Consider the following 23,333-nt stretch of genomic DNA (forward strand, 5'->3'; position numbering starts at 1 on the left):
CTTTATTTTCATACTTTCAACCACTAAGATAATACTTGTTAAATATGTGAAGTGGTTGTACTTAGGATCTTCTTCCTGTTTTCATGTACACTTTATGTTCAGTAAACATGCAAGCTAAAACCCCTCTTCTTTATATTCAACTGATAATTAAAACCACATTATTTTACGAGATCTGGAAATACTCTTTTTACCATCTTGATCAGTCTTTTCAAGTTAATAGTAGCCTAAACAAGCGTTTCCACCAGGAAAACAATAACAAAACCCACCTGGACATATGTGAGAGATTGGAAAAAATTATTACAGGCTCAAAGAAACTAAGATTTGTGTGGGGAGGAAAGGGCAGATCAAGTTCTGCAGAGGTGGAATGGTTCTCTGTCTCAGACTCCATCCCCTTTGGAGCTCCAGCCTAGTCCTAGAGTGTCTATCAGACCAGAATCCCCACCTGAGAGGGAGTTGTGGCCACAGAAGGCCAGAGCAGACTAAAAAACCATTGCACAAGACACACATGGCCAAGTCCTTATTGTCCTTGGAGCTTATGGCATCTGAGACCACACTGGATCCAAGGGTGACACGTGTATATTTCTTGTCTCTCTTTTCTCTCTTTCTCTCCTTTCCTTCTACTAATTTTTGACTTCTTGAAATCTGCGTATGTTGGGGTTGGATAAGTTAGAGTATGATAAATCAATTTTACAAGTGAAATGCTTTATTTTGATTTAAATCTTGCTTGAAATTTTTCCAGTTCCTGATCTTCTAATGTTTGCCAGTGAAGCTTGTTTTTTGACCTCCCAAGAACTTTAGCCAAGTTCTCTTTTTGGCACCTCAGGGAGAATTAGAACCTTAAGCCACTTTTAAGTAAACTTGCTGTGCAATGACTGGGGATTTACAGCATTCTCCTCTGTAACCTGCACTGGGTGACCCTGACTTGGCAGGGGGCTTGGACTAGATGATCTACCGAGGTTCCTTCCAACCCTAACAATTATGTGATTCTGTGAAGTCCCCACTGAAGGGCAGACCAATTAGTCTGAAGGGCAAACAGAGTGCTCTCATCCAATTCAAGAATATGGTGTGCAACTAATGATATATAATGGAAAAACTCACAGGTCAGATAAACAAAAAGCTGGAGTTAAGATAACACCAAAACTGTCTGACAGATTTTTTAGTATTTCAGAGCTTCAAACATGGACCAATATTTTTGGCTAAAAGAAACAGCTTTACACTAATTTTCTTGTATCCCTATAAAATGTGATTTTAAGGATGTATTTTCACTACATCAAAATAAGGAGTTATACAGTTTACCATTGAGTCTACATGGCATGGGCATATCTCCTTCATGGTGAAAAAAAAAGACAGGAAAAATGTGGGAGTTGATCCAGCCCCCAGCATCAGTCTCCAGCCTTGGAGGAACAACCCCTACAGCTGTGGGAGAAATTGGTTAGAGTGAGAGAAATCTCACTTGCAAGGCCCCATGGGCATCCTCTATGATAATTAGTCAAGAAAGTTCTTTGTTCCATGATTAGTTAATTTTTACTGCATTTTCATTGCGCTGTTATAAACATTCTTTAGCATGTTTCCCCATTGGAGCCTGTCCCTCAAAACTCCACCCTAACCCTACCTTATATAAATACTGTATCCACTCTGGCCCCTGCCATTTTGCTGCACCCCCGTACCAAGTTGGGATTGCTGTTTGTTGTTTTGCCCATTAAACTAGTTCTGTTTCGGATTGCATCAAAGCGTGCCCGTCCTTTGCATCAGCCACTGAAGATTCTCATTTGACTCTCTGAAAATCACAGCCACTGCTGGGACTTGCAGTAAGTGTCCCCTTGGGGTTTGAGTCCCCAGCCACGCACTGGGAAGGCAGGACAAGCCACCATCACCCCTCACTACCTGGTGAGTTATTTTTCATTTTTCCTGGGGTTCAAGTCCCCAGCCTCACTTCGCCATTTTAGTTCAGCTAGCTTGTGATACCCACTTTTCCCAAATCCTTAATTAACCCAGTTCCTGATGGGATCAGCTCTGTCCCAGGCAGAGAAGGATGTTTATCGTACCTTTAAGTTCAAATTGGCTGCTCAGGAAAAACAATTTGGCAAAAAGGAATTAAAGGATATTGTAAAATGGGCTTTCAAGAACTTTCCAGATGCTACAGCACCTATGGTGTATAAATCAGAATTCTGGGACTCTGTTGGCACCAAATTATATGACCTTGCTACAAAAAGAGACAAGGCAACAGCAGAACTGCTACCTGCATTTAGAGCCGTCTACGAGACTTTGAGAGCCGAGGAGAGAGACCAGAAAATACATACAAAAGAAACAAAAGAGACTGAGATGGCCAATCCCCTTACCTCTACCCTTAGCCCAAACCCTGGGGTGGGAACACGAGAGCGGAGCCCTAATACAAAGTGTTGCATAAAGGCAGGGGAACTGGTAGCCGAGGAGAAATCTCAGACTATTCTCCCCCTTTCGTGCTCCTTCCCTTCCAGCCCCTCAGACTTTCCAATGGATGGGCTTCAAGATAACAAGGACCCAGTTATCTCAAGTCCTCCCTACTCCCTGTACCCTGATCCTTTGTGCATTCCTTGTCCCCACTCTCCTATCTTCTCTACTTTCTTACCCACATGCACTGTAGCAAAACAAAATGGCGTCAAGGCTCTAGCAAGTCAATGCTCCCAACTAGCACCTAAAATGGCCGCTGGGCACCCTCCAGCCTCCTCCTACCCGTCCCAAGACTCTGCCTCAGGGCCCACCCCTTCCACTCTGGGTCACGCCCCTTCTGGGGCAGGCCACGCCTCCTCTGGGGAAGGCCACGCCTCCCTTCTGGGTGCAGGAACTAGCCCCTTAAGCCACACCCCTTCTGGGGAAACCGGAACACCTCCCACATGCGTTCTGGAAGGGCCCGCCTCCAAGATGGCGGCGCCCACGATACTAACACCACACCCTAGCCCAAAGCCTCGACACATGCATAAGCTTCATTCAAATAAAGAGCTTTCTGCTGTGTCACATAGTTCCTTCTCCTCCAACTCACACCTCAAAAACCTACACCTTCCAGAGTCCCGAGAAGATCCATGGGCTATGATTAGGAAGGCTGCAGTAAAAGAAGGGGAGTGGGGCCTGGTATCAAAAATGTCAGCATTCCCACTATGCTATAGAAGAGGGGGAGCTTCTGAGTGGGAACCACTTGCCTATGGTGAGGTAAAGGAATTGTGCAAGGCTGCACAGGAGTGTGGAAGGCAATCACCACGCTTTCAAAACCTGATGTCAGCAACATTAGCAGCTCACGTCCTAATACCACACGACATGAAATATATAATGGCAATGCTCCTGTCCGCCACTGAATACACCTTGTGGGAGATAGGGTGGAAAAGACTACTTAATCAAATGTTGCAGGACCATCAGGGGGATCAGGCATGGAGGGAATTAACCATTGAGCACATTGCTGGGGAGGGAGCTCATAGTGACCGTGATGACCAAGCTGCAGTTTTAACACAGCCAATATTAAATGAAATTAAAGAGGCTGCAAGGAAAGCCATGATCCAAGTCCCATATGGCTCTAGACCAGACTTTGATTTTGCAGATGTTCGCCAAGGCCCAAACGAACCATATATAAAATTTTTGGACCGATTAAAATTAGCCTTGGACAGGCAAATTTTGCTTGAAAGGGCAAAAGAAGAGCTGCTCAGAAGATTAGCTGTGGCAAATGCTAATGAACAATGCAGAAGGGTATTACGTACATTACCCATTGACCCAGAGCCTACAATACCCGAGATGGTTGAAGCGTGTGATCGCCTGGTAACCCCTGGATACGCTGCAAACATCCAAGCCCAAGCCTTTGCTCAAGCTTTAGCAACATTTCAGAACAGCTCTCGAGATCCACAAAACCAACCTTGCTTTAATTGTGGGGACCGAGGGCATTGGCAAAAGGATTGTAATCAGACCAAGAGAAGGCCATTCGCTAGGCCCTGCAGATGTAAGCATCAGTTAAATAACAAACCATCTCTCAAGCAGGGGAAGGTTTTTCGTTTCCAGGGAAGTGGGAAATTGAGTGTGGGGCAGCGATGCACAATGACAAAAGTCTCCCTGTCACCTGTGCCTGGAACCATCGGCAACCAGGAAGCCCTGTCCTACGAGACGTCATCACTAACTTCCCTGCAGATGCACCACCAGGTACCAGAGTGGAGCTGGCCTCTGTCAACTCAGTAATGATGCACATCATCTCAAACAGATTCTTGGGATCTTAACCAGACCCACGGGAATTTCTCATTTTATGCATAACTTGTTCACCAACCAAGGGATTTTTTATTTTACTTTCTGTTCTTTCCATTACTTCTTCCCAAGAATTAACTGTGTTAGCCATGTGCCCTCCTGGTTTTATTCCCAAAGGTTTAATTATTGCACAAGCTTTTCTGTTGCCAGAGAATAACCCAGACCCATCCTCGCTCATGGTGTGTATACAGCTAATAAGATGACCCTGGCCAAAACTAACATGTACTTTATAACTGTATGGTAAGCAGGTCATTTTAACTGGACTGATGCAGGATCAGACGTTACAGTAATAAATAAACAGCACTGGCCACCTGAGCGGGCTTTAACCCTAAGCATGGACTCTCGGGGATTGGTGGTAGCAGTAGCAGCCTTAGAAGCATATACTCTGTTAACTTTAAAGGCCCAGAAGGAGGAATAGCTGCAAGCAAACCATTTATTGTTAAAGCCCCCATTATCCTATGAGGCAGAGACATTCTCTGCCAGTGGGGAGAGAATGGATGATGGTGAGTGGATGAGAGAGTGGAGATGGATTTCACTTTACACTTTTCACTGAAGTGTAAAGACCCCAGAAGTTAACATGGAAAAATGATCACCCAATCTGGGTTGATCAATGGCCCCTTACTGAAACTAAATTAGCTGTGTTAAAAAGGTTAGTGAACAGCTAGAAAAAGGACATTTAGTTCCAACAAATAGTCCTTGGAATACCCCTGTTTTCATCCTGAAAAAGACACCAGGCAAGTGGAGGTTATTCCAAAACCTTTGAAGGATTAATGATGTGATTGAGGATATGGGAGCATTACAACTGGGTGTCCCCTCATCTGCTGTGGTACCTCAAGATTGGAAAATTATTACCGTTGATTTGAAAGACTGTTTTTTCATAGCCCTCTTCATCCTCAGGATGCTGCACATTTTGCTCCTTTCTGTTAATTGACAGTCGCCTTTACAGCACTTTCATTGGATGGTTCTTCCCCAAGGGATGAAAAATTCCCCCACAATATGCCAGATGTACATAGCAGAAATTTTCTCTCAGATTCACCAAGAACATCCAGAGGCAATCATTTTTCATTACACAGATGATATTTTAATTTCTGCTGCTGATGACACTTCCTTACATGAAGTTTTTCAATCAACTATCACCTCTGTTAAAACAGCTGGATTTATTGTAGCAGAGGACAAAATTCCAAAATCTGCACCTTGAAAATATCTCAGGTTACAAATTTCTGAGCAAGCAGTTAAATCTCAGATGGTTCAGATTAATAACAACCCAAAGACCCTACAGGACTTACAGCACCTTTTAGGTAATATCAATTGGGTTAGATCCTTATTGGGGATTAACAATGAGAATTTAGCCTCCCTATTTGAACTGTTGAAGGGTTTAATTTAAATTTAATTTAATTTAATTTTAATTTTAATTCTAGAGGGAACATTGCAGGAGGTGAAAAAGTTGCTCTGCTACAAAAGGTTGAGCAAGCTATTCAAAAAAGGCCGGTTTATTGTTATAATTCTACTTTACCTTTTCTCCTTGCCATTTTAGGAAATAATCCTAAACTATATATATAGTTTATATATAAACTATATATAATAGTTTATATATAAACTATTTCAATGGGACATTAATGTGCCTTATCCACTGAAAATTTTAGGGTGGGTCTTTCTTCCATATCAGCCAAAAAAGACCATTACAACATCACCTGAGATAATGGTGCAGCTAATCATTAAAGCCTACTCTTGATTGTTTACCCTTTCAGGAAAAGATTTTGTAATTATTTGCCAACTATGTTTATTTATCTTGAATGACTCATACAAGGATCAGAACACTTACAGTTTGCTTTACTTAACTTTTCACACCAAATTTCAATCTATTTTCCCAAGCATAAGCTACTTCATACTTCATTAAATTTGATCTCAAAACCCCTTTGAAGTAGCACACCATTGGAGGCAATAACGTTTTATTACTGATGTAATAATTACGGTTTTTTACTGATGGTTCGGGAAAAACTCAAAAATCAGCAATTATCTGGATTAATCCCAAAATTCTCCAATGGGAATCTGATGTTAAACTAGTATCAGGATCCCCACAAATCATTGAATTGGCTACAGTTGTAAGAGTTACCTCAAAATTTACCTTGCCCCTTAATTTAGTAACTTATTTATTTTATGTTACCAGAGTTGTTGAAAGAGCAGAAACTTCCTTAATTAAACAAAGTCCAGGTGAGCCACTTTATATTTTAATTAGGAAATTAACTTTTTTTCTCTCTTCTAGAAGTGAACTGTATTTTGTTTCCCACATCCACCCACACACTAACCTTCCTGGAGTTATAACAGAAGGAAATTCCAGGGCCAATCACTTAACAATGCCTTTCAAACTCCCTTACCAAAACTTAAGAACAAGCAAGATTAAGTCGTGATTTTTACTACCAAAATCCCCTGGCTTTGACAAGAACATTTAAAATCACTAAAGAACAGGCTCGGTTAATTGTTCAATTGTGTGCAGACTGCCAGAGACACTCCCTGTTCCTATCCTGGGGAGGGGTCAATCCAAGAGGACTAAATAATCTTCAACTTTGGCAGTCTGACATCACCCGTTAGTCTTCTTTTGGTAAATTTAAATGTATCCATGCTTCTGTTGATACGTTTTCAGGAGCTCTGTATGCCTCAGCCTATCCTTGGGAGAAAGCTCATAATGCTTTATGCTCAAACTTTTGCATGCCTGGGAGTCTCCCAAGAGATAAAAACTATCAATGGGCAGGCACACATATCCCAGAGGCTCCATCATTTTTTTCCAGCTATGGGGTATTACACACACTGCCGCAATACCCCACTTCCCCACAGGACAATTGATTATTGAGAGGTTTCATAAGTCCCTAAAAGACCTCTTAGAAAAACAAAAAGGGGGAATAGAAACCCTGGCTATTACAGAAAGGCTATCAAATTCCCTATACGTTTTTCATTTTCTAAGCAGTTCAACGATAGAGCCAAATCCACCCATATATCAACATTTTTCTAATACATCTCAGGCCAAGTTAAAATCCACCAGTGCTAGTAAAGGACCTGGAGACCAAACAGATCTCATGATTTCCAATCTAATGATTTCCAGTCATTACCTGGGGCAGGAGGTTTGCTTATATCTCCACAGGTAGCAGACCTAAGTTGGTGCCAGCAGAAAACATGAAGCTTCAAAAACATCAAAACATCCTTCAGAGAGGAGAAACACCTGTCAAGAGAAAAGCCCCTGACCCAGAAGGAATAGATAACGGAGAAGACACAGATCAAGACCAAGAGAACCCGGACTGACAAAATTACCTAATATGATTTCTTTCAGCTCCCACAGCCCCATGTTCCTGCTCCTAAGCTTTTTCAACAGTCTCTTTTCAAGTGACCCTTGGATAGTCCTGCAACAGAAACAAAACGAACAGGTCACTCTTGCCAATATTACCAAGCAAGAGCCTATGTGTCTCTCAGTTTCCAGCCTGAGTAACCCCTTCTCCACCTCTCCAGTCAGGTTACCTGCAGATGGGTGGCCAGTACCGGTGGATACCATCCTTACTCTGCAAACTTGGGGTCAAAGCACTAAAATCTAGAAGCTTAACCATGTAGATGCCTGGGATCACTGGACAAAGAAATTGCCACATGCATCAACTGTACCCCAAGAATTAGAACTATTTGGGTCAGTAAAAATGAACTATTATAAAAAAATGTATCATTTCTTTCAAAGATATTTCTCCAGATAATAATATAGAAATTAGACCCTGTGGTGCAATTATATCACTAATACTCCTACCTGGTCCAGTCTGCACCCAATTCAATCACCACCTGGCATCTTCTTTATTTGCAGAGATAAGGCTTGTCCCGCAAAACCATCACAAATTAAAGGCAGCCCATGTGGCTTGGGACATTTGCCTGTGCTAGCACCTAATCTAACCACAGCATATGAATTAGTTTGTACTAAAAGAGCCACTCCACAATTCAAAGCAGATTGCAGTGATAAAATTACCTATGAGTAAGTCAACAGAAATTGTTATGTCCACGCTATTGCCATGGCTGGCTATGGCCAAAGCCTTAAGCGAATTGGGTGGGATCAGGTGCTGGCATAGCAAACAAACCCCAATGCAACATCAGTCTCCCTCAGTGAGTTACTTACTGAGGTAACAGCTGTTTGTTAGACACGCTACCCTACAGAATAGAGTGGCCATTGATTGTCTTCTTTTAGCCCATGGCCATGGTTGCAAAGACTTTGAGGGTTTATGTTGTGTGAGTTTATATGATCATAGTAACTCAATCCATCACAGCTCAAGTCTTCTAAAAGAGGATGTTAACAAGCTACAGCAGAAACAGCTGATTGGCTTAATAGGTTGTTCCAAGGGTAGAACATTTTGAGCTACATGATTTCTGTCATCAAAACTGTTCTGTTAGTTGTGTTTGTTGTTGTTAAAATCCTAGTTCTCATACCCTCTTTGTTTAAAAGTATGTTTAAAATGTTTGAAAAATCTATCTACATTTCTTTATTGGAAAAACAAAAAGGGAGAGATGTGGGAGTCGATCTCGCCCCCAGCATCCATCTCCAGCCTTTGAAGACCAGCCCCTAAGGCCATAGGAGAAATTGCCTTGGTTAGAGAGTGAGAAATTTCACCTGCAAGGCCCCATTTACATCCTTTATGTTAATTAGTGAAGAAAGTTCTTTGTTCCTTGTTCCATGATTAGTTCATTGTTACAAGTATTCATTATCGTGTTTCCCCACTGGAACCTGTCCCTCAAAACTCCACCCTAACCCTACCTTGTATAAATACTGTATCCACCCTGGCCCCTGCCCTTTCAGTGCACCCCCGTACCAAGTTCAGATTGCTGTTTGTTGTTTTGCCCATTAAACCAGTTCTGTTTTGGATTGCATCAAAGTGCAATGTGTCTTTCTTCACATCAGCTACTGCAGATTCTCATCTGACTCTGAAAATCACAGCCAGTGCTGGGGCTTGCAATACAAAAATACTTTTTTTGAAAAAAGAGGCAAGCATTTTAGAAAAAAAACATAATATATTTTCCATGCTGTACCTCCTTAATACTGATACTTAGGATGTATCTTCTTTTGTTTCATTTCAGGCTTCCAAACACCTTAAGAGCACTCTGCTCCCAAGTAAAATAAGCCTTGGGTTCTTACTCTGTTTTAATAGTTACTTGTGAAGAAAATTATTTATTAACAAAAACAGCAAAAGCCACATAACATGAGCTTCAGTCCCAGAAATACCATGTTTTACTCTCAGTCCCCCAGTCCCATAGGCAGATAGGTTATTTTCAAACCTAAATTTCTGTAGCGTTAGTGACTGCCTTTTTCCTTTTACAGCTCTCTTCAAGACTCTCTTGACACTCGACGATAACAACAGATTTTTTAAAAAGAAGAGAAAGCCTGGAAGTCACCACTGGCAGTCAACCATTAAATGTGATTTTTATTTCTTCTCATCAGGCAGAGAACCAATAAGTCAGCTATGACTTATTGTTAGGAGACATATTATCTCTCCTAACCAGGAGCCCTATTATACTCCGTTTATACAACCTATGCACACTTCAGTTAGGGCCTAGTGACATAAATAGGTTTGTAGAAGCCTGTACAACTTCATAAAACAAACACCAGGGCAAAGAATGTGTATATAGATCATTATGGAGCTTTTAGAAAGAGAAGAAAATTTTATTTTGTAGCTCTCAAAACTTAGTTGAGAATGAAAAAGGCCTTGGAATAAAATTCCTGTTCTTTTGAAAAAATGCTGTGAGTTTTTGCATTTTTATATCCTTACTCATTTAAATTTATGGGACTTGTTGGGCAGTACTGCTAATTATCAGTGGCCTCTGCACTCTAACTGGCAGAATTGTAATGAGTTCACACATGGAAATGGTACTTGGGTGTGACAAGGGGAGAGGTAGAAAATACAGCACAAATGTCCAAAGACCCAGTTCATATAACCAAAAAGTCTTAAACTGATTCCATCAACACAGAAAATGCAAAGTCCATAAAAACCCTGTATGGATGAAAGACTTTAATTGTCTCACTTTACAGTGGTCATTCTGGGAATATGTCCAAAACAAGGAATACAGCTTCACACTACCATTATCAGTACTTAGGGATTCAAGTGAAGATCTCCACAAGCTTCATAACCAATCCATGATATAATTTCCTCTTTATTCTGTTCTATGTGTTGTATAACTACTTTGACTTGAAGGATTTTCAGAACTGAGAAGAATCCTGAGTTTATCTGCAAGTGGCTGGGGGAAGAAAACGTAGACAAATACAAAAGAAATTTTTCAGATCCAGAAGAAAAGTTGCAGAAAATAGTACATATAATCATCTCAACTGATTGACCTCCTGCTAACATTTCCCATTTCATTGGCTGACTTGGTCAAGCCCTGCTTTGCTTAAAACAACAGCTCAGGAGACACATGATCTTGCAGGCCTCACGCAAGAGAAAAGTGAACTAAACTGCTGCTATGAGCACAGGGCAGCATGAGCTAAGATGCTTATTAGGCCACTTGAAGAAGAGAGCCCACATTAAAACCTGGGAAAGTTTCAGCAGAACAGAAGATAGCTAATACTCCTGAATTCAGATAAATCCATTTGCATTTTAATCAATCTAGCAAGAGAGATTAGACAAAAAATTAAGTAACTGATGCTGGAATATTAGCTGACTTTTTTTTGTCCTCCAAATGGCGTGAATTCAGGGAATACACCTAAGCCTAAAAAATGGGCACTTTACTGAATATCACACACACATTTTATAGTGCATAGTACTCAGAAAAAAGCCGTGATAACAGGTCAGATGGCTTTGCAGTAAGAGGACTCATACCTTGTTATGGAAAGAGGCAGCAGGTACCTCTCAGGTGTGATTCCTTCTGGTTTGTCTGGAGGGATAGTATGGTCTTTAATTGTCTCAAGGTTCAATAAAGCTTTTCTCAGAAATCAGTTCCTTTTAACACCCCAGTGTACTGGTTTTGGCTGTGATAGTTGATTTTCTTCATAGTACCTTGTATGAGGCTATGTTCTGCATTAGTGCTGAAAATAGTGTTGATAATAAAATTTTAATTACTGCTGAACAGTGCTTACACGGTGCAAGGACTGTATATCCTAAAACATGATGCTATTTACTCTAAACAGAACAGCAATGAGCTCATCACAACAGATAAAAACCTTGTTCAGGAGTTGTTTGTATAAGTCAATCTATCATAAAACAACTAAGCTTCAAGACAGCAAAAATATTTATTGCCCAAAGGGTATAAAGACAAACTATGTTTGTCTTCTGCAGATGTAGTCCCACAATCCTTTTACACTATCCTGTAAATTAAATCTTTCCCATGAAACACATGAGAAGTCTTGTGTGTCCTATTCCTCTCCCTTCTTTCAACTACAAATTTCTGATCCAACCTCTGCAAAGGTACGCCTGAGTGGTTTCTCCAATGGCCCATCCATCAATCAGTACCCTAAGACTTATGGTCTTTGCAGTTGTCTCCATTATCAACTTTTGTTCAGGGTTGCTGTGTCTTTGACTATAATGTATTAATTTTCCTGTCTCTTAACCTGTCTTTTTTTATGCTGACTAGCCATAAATCAGATATTCTGACAATAATCCTTGCATTCTTCTGATCTTTGCACTGATTTTAAAAATGTACACCATTCCATGAGGATTAACATTTTTTGTCATTTGGTTGGAACACTATCATTATTTGTTGGCAAAACAGTAACAGTCAAAAAGATGTAATTGATATTTTTACTTTAGTCTTTAACCTACAATTCATATGACTGATGTTTGTAAGATATAAAAGGGGTTTTTTTGCACCCAATGAGTCTATTTACAGAAAGCAGTCGTATTTTCTCTTCCTACAAAATCTGTAACTAAGTGATGGTGGCCAATTAGAGTAGGTTTTGAATAGCTCCTAGCACATCATTGTCAGGTTGGATGTGAATGACAACACTTCAGCTTCTAAAGTGACAGACATCTACAGCTGGATCCACAGTGATTTTAGCAGATCAGTTTTAGTTCATTGTCTTGGTTTAGGCGTGGTATTCCCCAATTTAGTGCTCCCACTGCCACTCACTTTCCCTTCCCTGCCAGCTAAAAGCACGAAAGGCAGGGATCATGGGTTGAGATAAGACCAGTTTACTGAAAATAGCAATAAGATGAGAAAATAACAGCAACAATACTAATATCAAAAGTGTGCAAAGAGAGTGTGTTTTACATGCAAAATAATCACCAGGCCTGGGACAATGAAACTATGGCAGACAGACCCTCCACCCACCCACCACAATTTTCCAGCTCTGGAAAGGAAAGCCCTTCCAGAAAGCAACAGAGAAATTCCCGGACCCCTGGCAATGGTCTAAGACAGTATGGAATAACATTAGGTTCCTGGCCCTGTGCACAGGGTTCCAGGCTCTGCACTCTCACTGCTGGTGTGAAAAATTAACCCTGTCCATGGCTGAAAACAAAACACTTATATGCAATACACTCTTTTATTCCTCCTTATTTATACTGCCTACCTACTGCCTACTGTTTCACTCAAGATGGATTATAGAGACAGCAACCAGCTCACGTAGGCAAGATTTGCCATCCAAATTCCTACAGGGTACTCCATGTCATGTCAATACTTTTTGAGGGTTTTGTTGAATGCCTAAACAATTACCTGGACTTTTCCTGAAAATCTTTTGGGACACTCAGTGGAGTGAACATACAAGAAAACCTGATGCATTTTTGCTTCAGCTTTTTTTAAAGGTTATTCAGCTAGGAAAGACCACAGATTGAAAACACTTGAGTTTTCATTATTGCTGGCATTATCACATCTGAACATGAACCTCAGTGTTCCCGAAAGAATAAGCATACTTGCCTTATTGAAACTGCTGCACAGCTTCTCCTGAGTTAAGCTTTCCCCAGATTAACTCAGGAAGGGATGCCCAGAAACACTTCTACAGCAGAAGTGAAGCAAAGGGCTATACTATACATAACTATACAGAAAAGCTGAAAGAGGTCATCAGCTTCTGTGTGAAAGGAAAAAATCATCACAGAAGCCAGTAGATTTCTATAAAACAAGTAAATTTTTGGTATTCTTAAAGTCAAGGTGCTACCTTGAAGATGCAAAGGAAGAGGAAGAACAGGTGCATTATAAGGACACTTGGGGAATCGGTTTCTTAAATTACACAGGTACAAGGCAAAATACATTGAATATTGTGTTCAGTTTTTGGCCTCTTACCACAAGACATTGAGGTGCTGGAGTGTGCCCAGAGAAGAGCAACAAATGTCATAAAGGGTCTGGAGGACAAGTCTAATGAGAAATGTCTGAGGGAGCTGGGGTTGGGACCTTATCATTCCCTACAACTACTTGTAAGCATGCTGTAAAAAGAGCTGAAGGTAGGTCTCCTCTCTCAGGTAATAACTGATGAGAGGATATGGACTCAAGCTATGCCATGTTTAGGTTGATCATTAGGAAAAAATTCTTCACCGAGGAGGTTGTCAAGCACTGAAATAGTCTTCCCAGAGAAGCGAATGGGTTATCATCTCTGAAGGTACGTAGAAACATGCGTATGTGGCACTTAGAGACAGGATTTAATACTGGACTTGGCAGTGCTGAATTTACAGTTGGACTTGGTGATCTTAAAGGTCTTCTCCAGCTTCAATGATTCTATGGGATAAAGCACATGTGCAATGCTCAGTTCACAGTTGCCCATGCATTGATGAAATTACAGAACCACTGTGAAGCTAGGAAAAAAATCAATGTTTTGTTTATTCGGTCACTTAATCTCAAGTAGCAAGGTATTTTTTGCCAGATATATCTTAAGTGAAGAGCTAATGAGTACATGCACTAGAATTATAGTCTGGAGCTGAAATGCACTTTTAGAGCATAGCTCCATAGCCATTTAGCCATTAGCACATCAAGGTTCTACTTCACCTTGGTGTGCACTGTGATATATGAGCAGTGGATCCATTGAAAAGAAGAAACATTCTTGGTACCTGTCTGTGCTACAGATATGTTCAGCTAATTGTGCTGCACTGTTAACTAACACAGACTCTTTAGCAGCCAGCTTTGGCAAGACACACATAATAGCAGAACGTAATCAGCACTGCTTACACAGTCAGATGGCTTCTAGGGATCAATAAAGATTCCTGTCTGAAGATGTGAACAGAAAGCTAGCTTAACCTAGGTCAAAACACCCCAAGCTCATAAAGATACAGGCAACAACTTTGTAAGATAAGGCAAAGTCTTATAGGCAGCTGAAATATATTAAATTCCAGCAGCAGAATGGCAATCCTTTTTCTAAGTTGTCTGTAGAGTCAACACCTCAAGAGTGCAACAGATGTTATTCATGTTCCAGTGTACAACCCCTACACATTTGGAAGGAGAATACTGAACAAAGCTCTCAGTGACACCCACAGGGCTTGCCATTCTAAGACAGCGTGCTCCTGATGGCACTGCACACCTGTATTATGACAGCTGACAATGTCAGTGAAACAGCTTGCCCCCAAGCACAAGAGTTTTGGGTAGATGTTAAGGAAGAGAAACTTGCAGAAGTGATTTACTGGATGGAGAGACAGTGAAGGCTGCACACTGATACTGCAGCTCTGGCACTGAGCATTGACTCTTTAAAGGAGTTCTTTTCTCCCAAGGTCTATGTATGGAACAGCTTGCTCCTAGTCCTAGCCTCTGGTTTTCTGCTCTTCAGCATAAACTGGTTTACTTTGCAAATTATTTAAGATGAGGTATGCTCAGATTTAGTCCTGCATGAATGCAATATGGTTGCAGGTGGCTTGAAACATTTGTCTCTGACAGCCAAGCCAAAAATCAGCTTATCAATTTAAATTCAAATAATCAAAGAACAAAATAATTGCCCCCTTAGTTGTCCTTAGGTATCTTAACAGGGTGCCAAAGTTCCATGTATTATAGAAAACTTAGAAGCCCTTAGACAGTTCAGAAACTGATCTAAAGTGATCTTTAGGAAACACCAGAAAGGGAAGAGCATTTTGTTCCTACTTGTGTAGGCAAGGGGGTCTCCTACTGTGCAAGCATCTGATTGCACAGATAAAAGCTAGTGTGCTGAAACTAGCTCTATGAGCAATTTGAAAAGGAAGTGATCCACTCTTTAAGGACATATATATCTGCCCTAAAAGTGCTTACTTGTACAAAAACTTGTAGTCTGCATTTTGTTTGCAAATGTTACTATGAATACACAGCCAGCAGCCCCTCTAGGTACATTAGGATGCTAAATTACCAAAGAAACTCAGAGGAATGTACAGGGGTGGGAAAAACCTGCAGGGCATGGTGTAAAAAGAAAACTTTACTGCAAAATTAATGAAGAGACTTTCATTAAAATGTATCAGTATGCTGTCAAAGTAATAGCTTGCATATACTGAAAACGATCTCTAGAACAAGGGTGAAATAAATGTGTTTTATCTCAAAAGGAAGAACAACATATAGAAAATAGCCTGTTATTCCTTCTTTCTCCTCCCATCTTGGTCAGTTTTAAGTAATTGAGAAGCAACTGTACAAAACCTACAAACAAATCCCAACCTGACATACTTTCTTAAAAGCCACATTCATATTCTGGTATTTGAAATATTTTCCTGGGATCCTGAGCTGAATAATATTAGGTAAAGGGAAAAAAAAAAAATCTGATCTTTCACATTGTACAAGAAAACTAACAAAAAACCCACCAAAAACCAGCAATTATAGAAAAAAAGGGAAAAACTGTCTTTTGTTAATAGCATATTCTTTTGGAAGACATGTCATAGGGACTTCTTTTCTAGAGGTCTTTTGGTGCATAAATCCTCAGCAGTGGCTCCACAGCATCGAAGGCAGCTGAGTGCAGTCTAGGCTGAAGATACCCTCTCCTCAGCATTCCCACAGGGCTGGCAGCTTCCTGCTCAGCAGCCTCACTTCAGGTAGCTTAGCTCCTGAGATTTCAGGAGCACTTACAGTGGTCTCCAGTTTCCCTACATATGAAAATCAAGTACTAGGCTCTACTTCTAGAGCCTGTTCCAGTCAGCTATGAAGCACCTGCTGTTAAGCCTGTTTCACACTTCCACTGCTTTAGCACAGCCAGGATAGAGGGGAAAACAAAGCAGTCTCCCTTGCTTGTCGTCTGACAGCATTGCAGAGCTGATTGAGAAGGTGCTACACCCTCCCTGACAGTAGCCAGTACCATTGAATAGGCTCAATCAACAGATCTCTGCAAGTTCTTTCCTTACAGCCTAGCAAAACCCAAAGCCATCCACTTGATCCAGCAAGCCAGCAGTTCCTCCCTGCTCCAGCAAGCTAGCAGCTTCTCCCTTCTCCAGCTTTTGAACAGGCTTTAACCTTCCAGCCTTCTGGCAGGATTTCAGCCAACTCTTCAAAGTGAAGGACACCAAAATCATTAGTAAAACCATGAGGAGTGAGGTAAGTAGCTGAAACAAGGAGAGAGAAAAAAGCATCAAGACTGGCATCCCAGAACTGGGATGGCAAAAAGACAAGGCTAGAGAATAAGGGGAAGTGTCTCTAGGTAGACTGAAAGGATTTAGAGGACCAAGCTGATTGTTTTCTCTCCTAATTCTATAATCAAAGAAGGTTGGCTGGCTCATGTTGGGTTTTTAAATGGAGACAGAATACTCCTGTACTCTATTAAAAAAGTCTTAACATTACCAATCATCCTTTTTTTATATTTGCCCTTACATTTCACCTTACTGCTCAGGTTTTATAATTAAAATTCATCTTTTTTTTTTTTACTTTGAATGTTTCCTCTAGCAGAGAGAAAAATATGTTGTATACTTCATAATATATAGCAGTACCTTTCCTCCTATCTTCTATACTGCTTTCGTCATGTATTTTTTTTCTCTCCAGTTGTTTTATGGGGTTTCCAATTCTATTCACTTTTGTCTCAATCAATGGAACCTCAGTGACTGACGAAATAATCAAATTAGTAAGTCACATCAGGTTTCACTTGTGTAGTTGTCAGGGGAAGAATTTGCTAGATGATTGCCCCCCAGTGAAGAAATTAGTTGTGCCTATAGTTGTGTGGAACCAGGAGTGGTTATAGAACATAAATTCTATTTTCTTCTGATGTATGAATTTTTGAAATGCCTTTGGTGTTTTGGCTTCTGATCATAAATAATGTGTGTTTTGGTACTTTTTTCCTAATAGCTATATAATATATATTGAGATTATATGTTGCCCTTTAATTTAATTTTATTCAAATTTTAGACAGAAGTTTCTCATTCTGGGGAAAACTAGGAAAACTAGGAAAAAACTAGCAGGAGTCTTTGTTACAGAAGCTGGGCCCCTGAACACCATTTTTATTGCCATAATAATTTCTAAAATAGGCTGGAGAAAACCACAGTAACTTTAATGACATGGTATTATTATAATACAGATTATAACAGGACATCACAACTTACTGGGTTATTTCTAACAGTAGAAAATATATGTTCTTTGAGAAAAAAAAAGTGTTTTCTTTAGAAACAGCTGAGATGAAGAATCTTTTCTTTGAAACAATTCCAAAGTAGCTCTGCTGCAGCAGCAAGAGCATTTAGTGACAGTAACTAGAGGATTAGATCTGCAACGTGTCTTCCAAATGCCAGCCTGTTTTTCCCTTAGGAGAAGAATTAAAACTAGTTCTGGGAACAGCATGGGGAAAAAAACAATCAAGATTTTTTTACAGAGTTCTGTGCTAGTATCCTACAACGCAGTATTTTAGAGCTTTGTAACAGAGGGCAATTACAATCTGTTACTACTGTTAACTCTTAAGGGTGGAGAAACTCAGAAAAAATATGTGGTATTAAAACAAAGTATTTTGCTTTTAGTTCTCATGATATAGAACAGACTGCAGTCTTTAAAGTCTAATGTCTAATTTTAGGACTAATTAAATGTCTAATTTTAATTGTACGTGAATTTCAGGCCAGTGAGATTTGCCTCATCAAGCCTAGGTGCTGAAGTTCAGTAGAGAGTCACGAAGATGGTAGAGTAGCAACAGCAAGGCTGTGATAATTGCTTCTGATGCTGAAGAAATTGTGGTAAAATTAACCTTTCAGCTCGATCGATCCCTATCTCACATGCTTAGGTGCTGCTAAGAGGACAAGGACTGACTGCCAATAATTTGACTGAAACTATCAACACTAGTTAGAACAGTGAACTCCCCAGCTATCCAAGATACTACAGAATTTGTAAGAAAAAAGCTAATAAAAAGCTCTGTTTCCCTGTAACTAACATAGCCACCATAAAGACACAGGGGTCACTGCAACACCAACAGAAAAACTAAGATTAATTTTGAAAATGTGGGAACACGGCACCCTGACTCAAGTGTGTATGTACCTATGTACTGCAAATTTGTATCCTTTTTTGAAAGTAAGCAGTTTGATGAAGTCAAATTTTTAAACACATTATAGTGAAATATCAGCCCATGCCTTTCACAAGACGTATTTTGGCTAGTCACCTGTTCACAAGTCTTGCAGAAAATTGCATATATTGGTCACAATTCCTCGGTTTAAGTTCATCTAAAAAAAAAAACCAAGAAAATGTTTACTAATTTGAAGTTTTATTTCCCTTTAAGTTTGTTGGTACACAAATTTAAACTAAATGTTAGTAGCAGTCATGCATTTGGACCCAATTTTGTTATCGTTATTTGGATGAAAAAAAGTAGGAGCAGTGAGGGTTGACAATTATGGTATACAACCTGTCAGATGTACAATATAGCCTCATTGGAGGTCATGAATTGCAGTGGAGTGATTCAGCAGAGTAAAACACTTCCTACCAACTTCCTGCATTCAATGAATTTAGTCTGGGTCTGCCTGTAATCTAGTTCCTTGGATTAGAATCACAGAATAAACTGAGTTGGAAGGGATCCATCAGGATCATCAAGTCCAACTCTCGGCCCTGCACAAGAGTTTCGCCATATGCCTGAGAGTATTGGCCAAACACTTCTTTAACTCTGTCAGGCTTGGTGCTCTGACCACTTCCCTGAGGAGCCTGTTACAGTGCCCATCCACTCCCTGGGGGAAGAACCTTTTTCTAATATCCAACCTAAACTTCCCCTGACACAACTTCAGGTCATTCCCTCAGGTCCTGTCACTGGTCACCAGAAAGGAGAGGTCAGTGTCTGGGCCTCCTCTTCCCCTTATGAGGACGTTGCAGTCTATGATGAAGTCTCTCCTCAGTCTCCTCCTGGCTGAACAAACTAAGTGACCTCAGCCAGCCCTCATGTGGCTTCCTCTCAAGGCCCTTCACTATCTTCCTTGCCCTCTTTTGGACATTCTCTAATAGTTGACTATCTTTCTTATATTGTGGTGCCCAAAACACAATATTCAAGGTGAGGCTACATCAGTTCAGAGCAGTGGGAGAAGGTGAATTCATGGAGGTTATCTTCAGATTTGCTTTAAGAACCTGCTAAAAACTCCAGCAAACACGAGCCCTCCAAATACCTGTTTCTGTTACAATCAGCACACTGCTGAGGGACACAGCTTGAGTTTGTATCATAATGACCCTAACTTTCCTAAGCAACCATACTTGCATGTGAGTAATCCATGGGAAGTCATTTTAGGTTTTGTCTCTCAAGCTGTACTTTAATCATCCTACCACTATCCTCAAAGGCCACAGATATAATAAATTTTTATTTTTTTTCATAGTAACTCTTCTCCAGGATGAGCAATAGTATCTTCCACAATGCACAGCCATTATGTCTTACATTAATATCATTATATGATCTGAATTATCCCATCATATGTCACTGAGGGTTTGATTTCTAATCCATATGTGTAATGATCCAGTTATTAAAATATTTAGAGAGCTGCCTCTGCCTGAATTAAGGTACCAAAAAGACCATATGCTGAATATACAGAGCAACCTTTTGTGTAAACCAAAACAACCTTCTCTTCACACCCTGCAGCAAATGGATTTATTTATAGCATAGAGCTTCTTTGGATCAATAGAACTTTGAACAATTATACAGCATGTACATTGATAAAAGATACCAGTTAGACAAAAAATAGAGTATTTACAGAAACTAATGGTAACGTTGGATTAACTTTAGGGGTTTTACTTACATGCTGAGAATTCTTTAGAAGAGTTCTATTAGAACTAATGTCTTCACGATCACCTAAGAAAATGTTTTCTTTCAAATAATAATAAAAATGCTGTGGAATTGAATTTCATTTATTTAATCTTACTCTATTGAAAAGAGCAAGAAGTCTCACCTTTTAAACTCACAGAACAAAAGTAGATTCACATAATCTCCTTGATAAATGCCATGTAAATTGCAGTATTTTCAACTGGGACATTGTAATTTAATGACCTTTCAGTCATGAATAACCAGAACACTTAGTACCTTACAATAGCTGCAGAGAAATTGGAAACATTCAAACATTAAAAAAAAAAAAAAAAAAAAAAGAGAAAAGAAAAATATTTGACTGTAGACTCTCAGTAGAAAGTTCTTTTAGCATCTTATTGGAATTTCTATAGAATGACCTTATATAAGAAAAATGAATGAGACACATGCACAGGGGTTTAGTAACATGTTTGGGGCTACGTTTAGACAGCGATAAAAAAGGATTTCTACTATTTATGTCTTTTGCTATGATATTTATTCCTCCTTGTTTCTCTTCTACGGTCTATTTGCAGATTGTTCATTTATGTAAGAGTAAGTACAGTTTATATTTCCATTAACAACCACAAGTATCACCAATAGATTACTGCCATAGATTACTATGCATCATTTCTTTTGATATGAAATAAAGAGTGCCATGTGATATAGTGCACCACAGTAAATATGTAAAAGTTACATATGTGATAATCTTTTTTGAACTCTTACCTTTGAGAGAAATGCAAACATGAAAGAATGCAGTTATAACAACTGGGGCCAAAGAAATTATTTTTATATTTAAAAACATTTTTATTCAAAGCACCCTGTATCTTTTATTTTGGTTTCCATGAGAACTGAGCTACTGAACAGTTATTTGCAGGTGCTACTTAAAAGATTTATAATTCATTAACCCTGATGACAGCAATACATAGGGTCTAATGTAAGAAAAAATATTAGGTATTGCTTTGAATACAGCAGTGTCTATCTGGGTATTTTCTCCAGAAGTATATACTTGAATATGATATTTAAACAACAATCTTAAGCATTCAAACAAGGCATGCAATGAAATCACATGAAATATTTTCCATGCTCAGCGGCCATTTGGAATAAATAACTATAGATTCTAAAAATCTGAAAAATTCATAAGGCAGATAATTTGTGCCCTTCAGCACTCTTTTTTCCTAACTGTGTCACAAATAGAGATTATATGAGATTCCCGTTTAAATTGTGTGTAGGCTTTGGGGTAGAGGTGCACAGGAGTAATGATCATTGTGGGTCCCTTACAAATGAATAGTTCTAGTCTAGTCTAGTCTACTTCAATCTTATTTATAATCTATTGGCTAAGTTCTTAGAGTATTGTCAATAAAATATCTTTCCTAAATAAACATACATATTTTAAGTCAGAGGTAATAAATTTCATATAGTTACAACTGACAAATTCCTCAAATAGCAGGTACCTACCTTGTCATGATCAACTGCAAAATTTCTTGCAGGCTAATAAAAGTGAACCGATAAAAAACATATGTTTGAGAGATGAGTTTATACAAAATGATTAAACATTGCAGTTATTCACAATTTGGTAATCCTGCCTGTGTTATAGTTCTGCCTTCTAATTACATTTTTTTAAAGTAAAATGCATCTTCAATTTCTACAACTGAACAGTGAAAACTGCTTTCTTGAGAAGTTCAATAACTCACCTTTTTGCTTTTTGATTTACCTTTTTCATCAGTCTGTGACTGCTTATTTCTGTATCACAAAGGGGAAAACATTGTTGACCTCAGTAAATAAACCTAATATTTTAACACGCTCAATCAGTTATACTTCTACTATCATTGTTAGAAGAACAAAAGAAACAAAGAACCAAGCTAAACAACAAAGCAGTTTCTTACTTTTTAAAGTATTCAGTTGAAATCAATTCAGATGTGAATATATGCATCTCTCTTCAAGAATTCTAACAGGACTATAAGCACTGGAATATAAGCATAAAATTTAAATTCATCCAATAATTCCAGCTGTGGCCTAGCTGGATATCAGTGCTTTGGCTGCATGCACACACAGCATCTTCTGTCAGTGAATTCCTGGGTGGTGCAAGAGCTTCCCAAATACTCTCAGCATTGAGGAGACAGCGCGTGAGACAGAGTCAATGATTAAGCCTTTAACCAGCTTCACAACAAAAATTCTGTTACAGGAGCTCTCCAGGTGTGAATTATAGACAGTCCTGGAACTTTCCTAAGCAGGCCCTGCTGTGCCTAGACTCTTTGATAGACACCATCTGTATGCTTCAATACATATGCTATTCATGCATAATTTATTAGTATGCATTTATTAAAAATGCAGCTACCTTGGCTAAAGAATCTGGAAGGCTTATTGACTCCTTCAGGCAGTTCCTGATGCAAGACTGACCAAAATACACAGATAGTTGTAAACAGCCAGACGAAAGGTTTTGTTGTGCATTTCACAAAAATGGTCATATATGACAACCTTTTATACATAATTAATGTAGGCAATGTTATGTGTATCATTTAAAACACTCAATATAAAAACAACTGTGAGATAGTGGAGTAGTCATGGAGGACTGAAGGCCAACTGAATTACAGGAAATAAGTGAAATAGCATCACAAGTAGTCTTGATCTGATCCAGGTGAACACACTGCTGAAGGGATACTTGCAATGGAGGGTCCTGCAACTAAACAGAAAACAACCATCTCATTCAAGAGACTGGCTTCCTGTCAGGAGTGTTATGCTCTGAAAAGGTGCCTTTTCTTTTTTTAGATTAATAAATCTTCCTGTGAGAATCTCTACAAGTTTCCACTTCTAAAGAAGATACCAAAAAAAATTAATATTAACTACAAATATGTCATCCTCTTTCAAAATACATTGCTAATAAGGAATAGTAAATTTCCTTTTCAAAGTGTGAGAGAGCACAGTCCCACTACTGTGCAGAAGGATTGGTATTATTTTTGAAATCATGCTAAAACAAAAACTTAATGACAGAAAATTAGGTTAC

The 23,333-nt window shown here is 39.3% G+C and overlaps 1 protein-coding gene and 1 long non-coding RNA gene across 5 annotated transcripts in view; one reads left to right on the forward strand and one right to left on the reverse strand.

Annotated features, from left to right (window-relative positions):
• LOC147655454 (uncharacterized) overlaps nt 1-2,690 on the reverse strand; it is a 26,317-nt gene extending 23,627 nt beyond the window's left edge. Inside the window, exon 1 of the long non-coding RNA XR_015286707.1 lies at nt 2,609-2,690. This is a non-coding gene — a long non-coding RNA (uncharacterized LOC147655454). The remainder of the gene's footprint in view (nt 1-2,608) is intronic.
• LOC147655455 (uncharacterized) lies at nt 1,629-10,008 on the forward strand. 4 transcript variants are annotated; one of them, XM_086888405.1, is made up of 3 exons: nt 1,629-5,555; nt 6,427-6,468; nt 7,394-9,144. In XM_086888405.1, exon 1 carries the CDS (start codon nt 2,002-2,004, stop codon nt 4,192-4,194), a length of 2,193 nt encoding a protein of 730 aa, XP_086744531.1. In that variant the 5' UTR covers nt 1,629-2,001; the 3' UTR covers nt 4,195-5,555; nt 6,427-6,468; nt 7,394-9,144. The 4 variants fall into 4 exon arrangements, with proteins under 4 accessions (XP_086744531.1, XP_086744537.1, XP_086744526.1 ...); XM_086888400.1 differs by adding an exon at nt 9,593-10,008 and having other exon boundaries at nt 1,915-5,555; nt 6,427-7,924; XM_086888411.1 differs by lacking the exon at nt 6,427-6,468 and having other exon boundaries at nt 1,645-5,555.
• Nucleotides 10,009-23,333: the final 13,325 nt, after the last annotated feature.

The sequence above is a fragment of the Cyanistes caeruleus genome, chromosome 1 (assembly GCF_971803275.1).
Source record: "Cyanistes caeruleus chromosome 1, bCyaCae1.hap1.1, whole genome shotgun sequence".
Taxonomy (NCBI): domain Eukaryota; kingdom Metazoa; phylum Chordata; class Aves; order Passeriformes; family Paridae; genus Cyanistes; species Cyanistes caeruleus.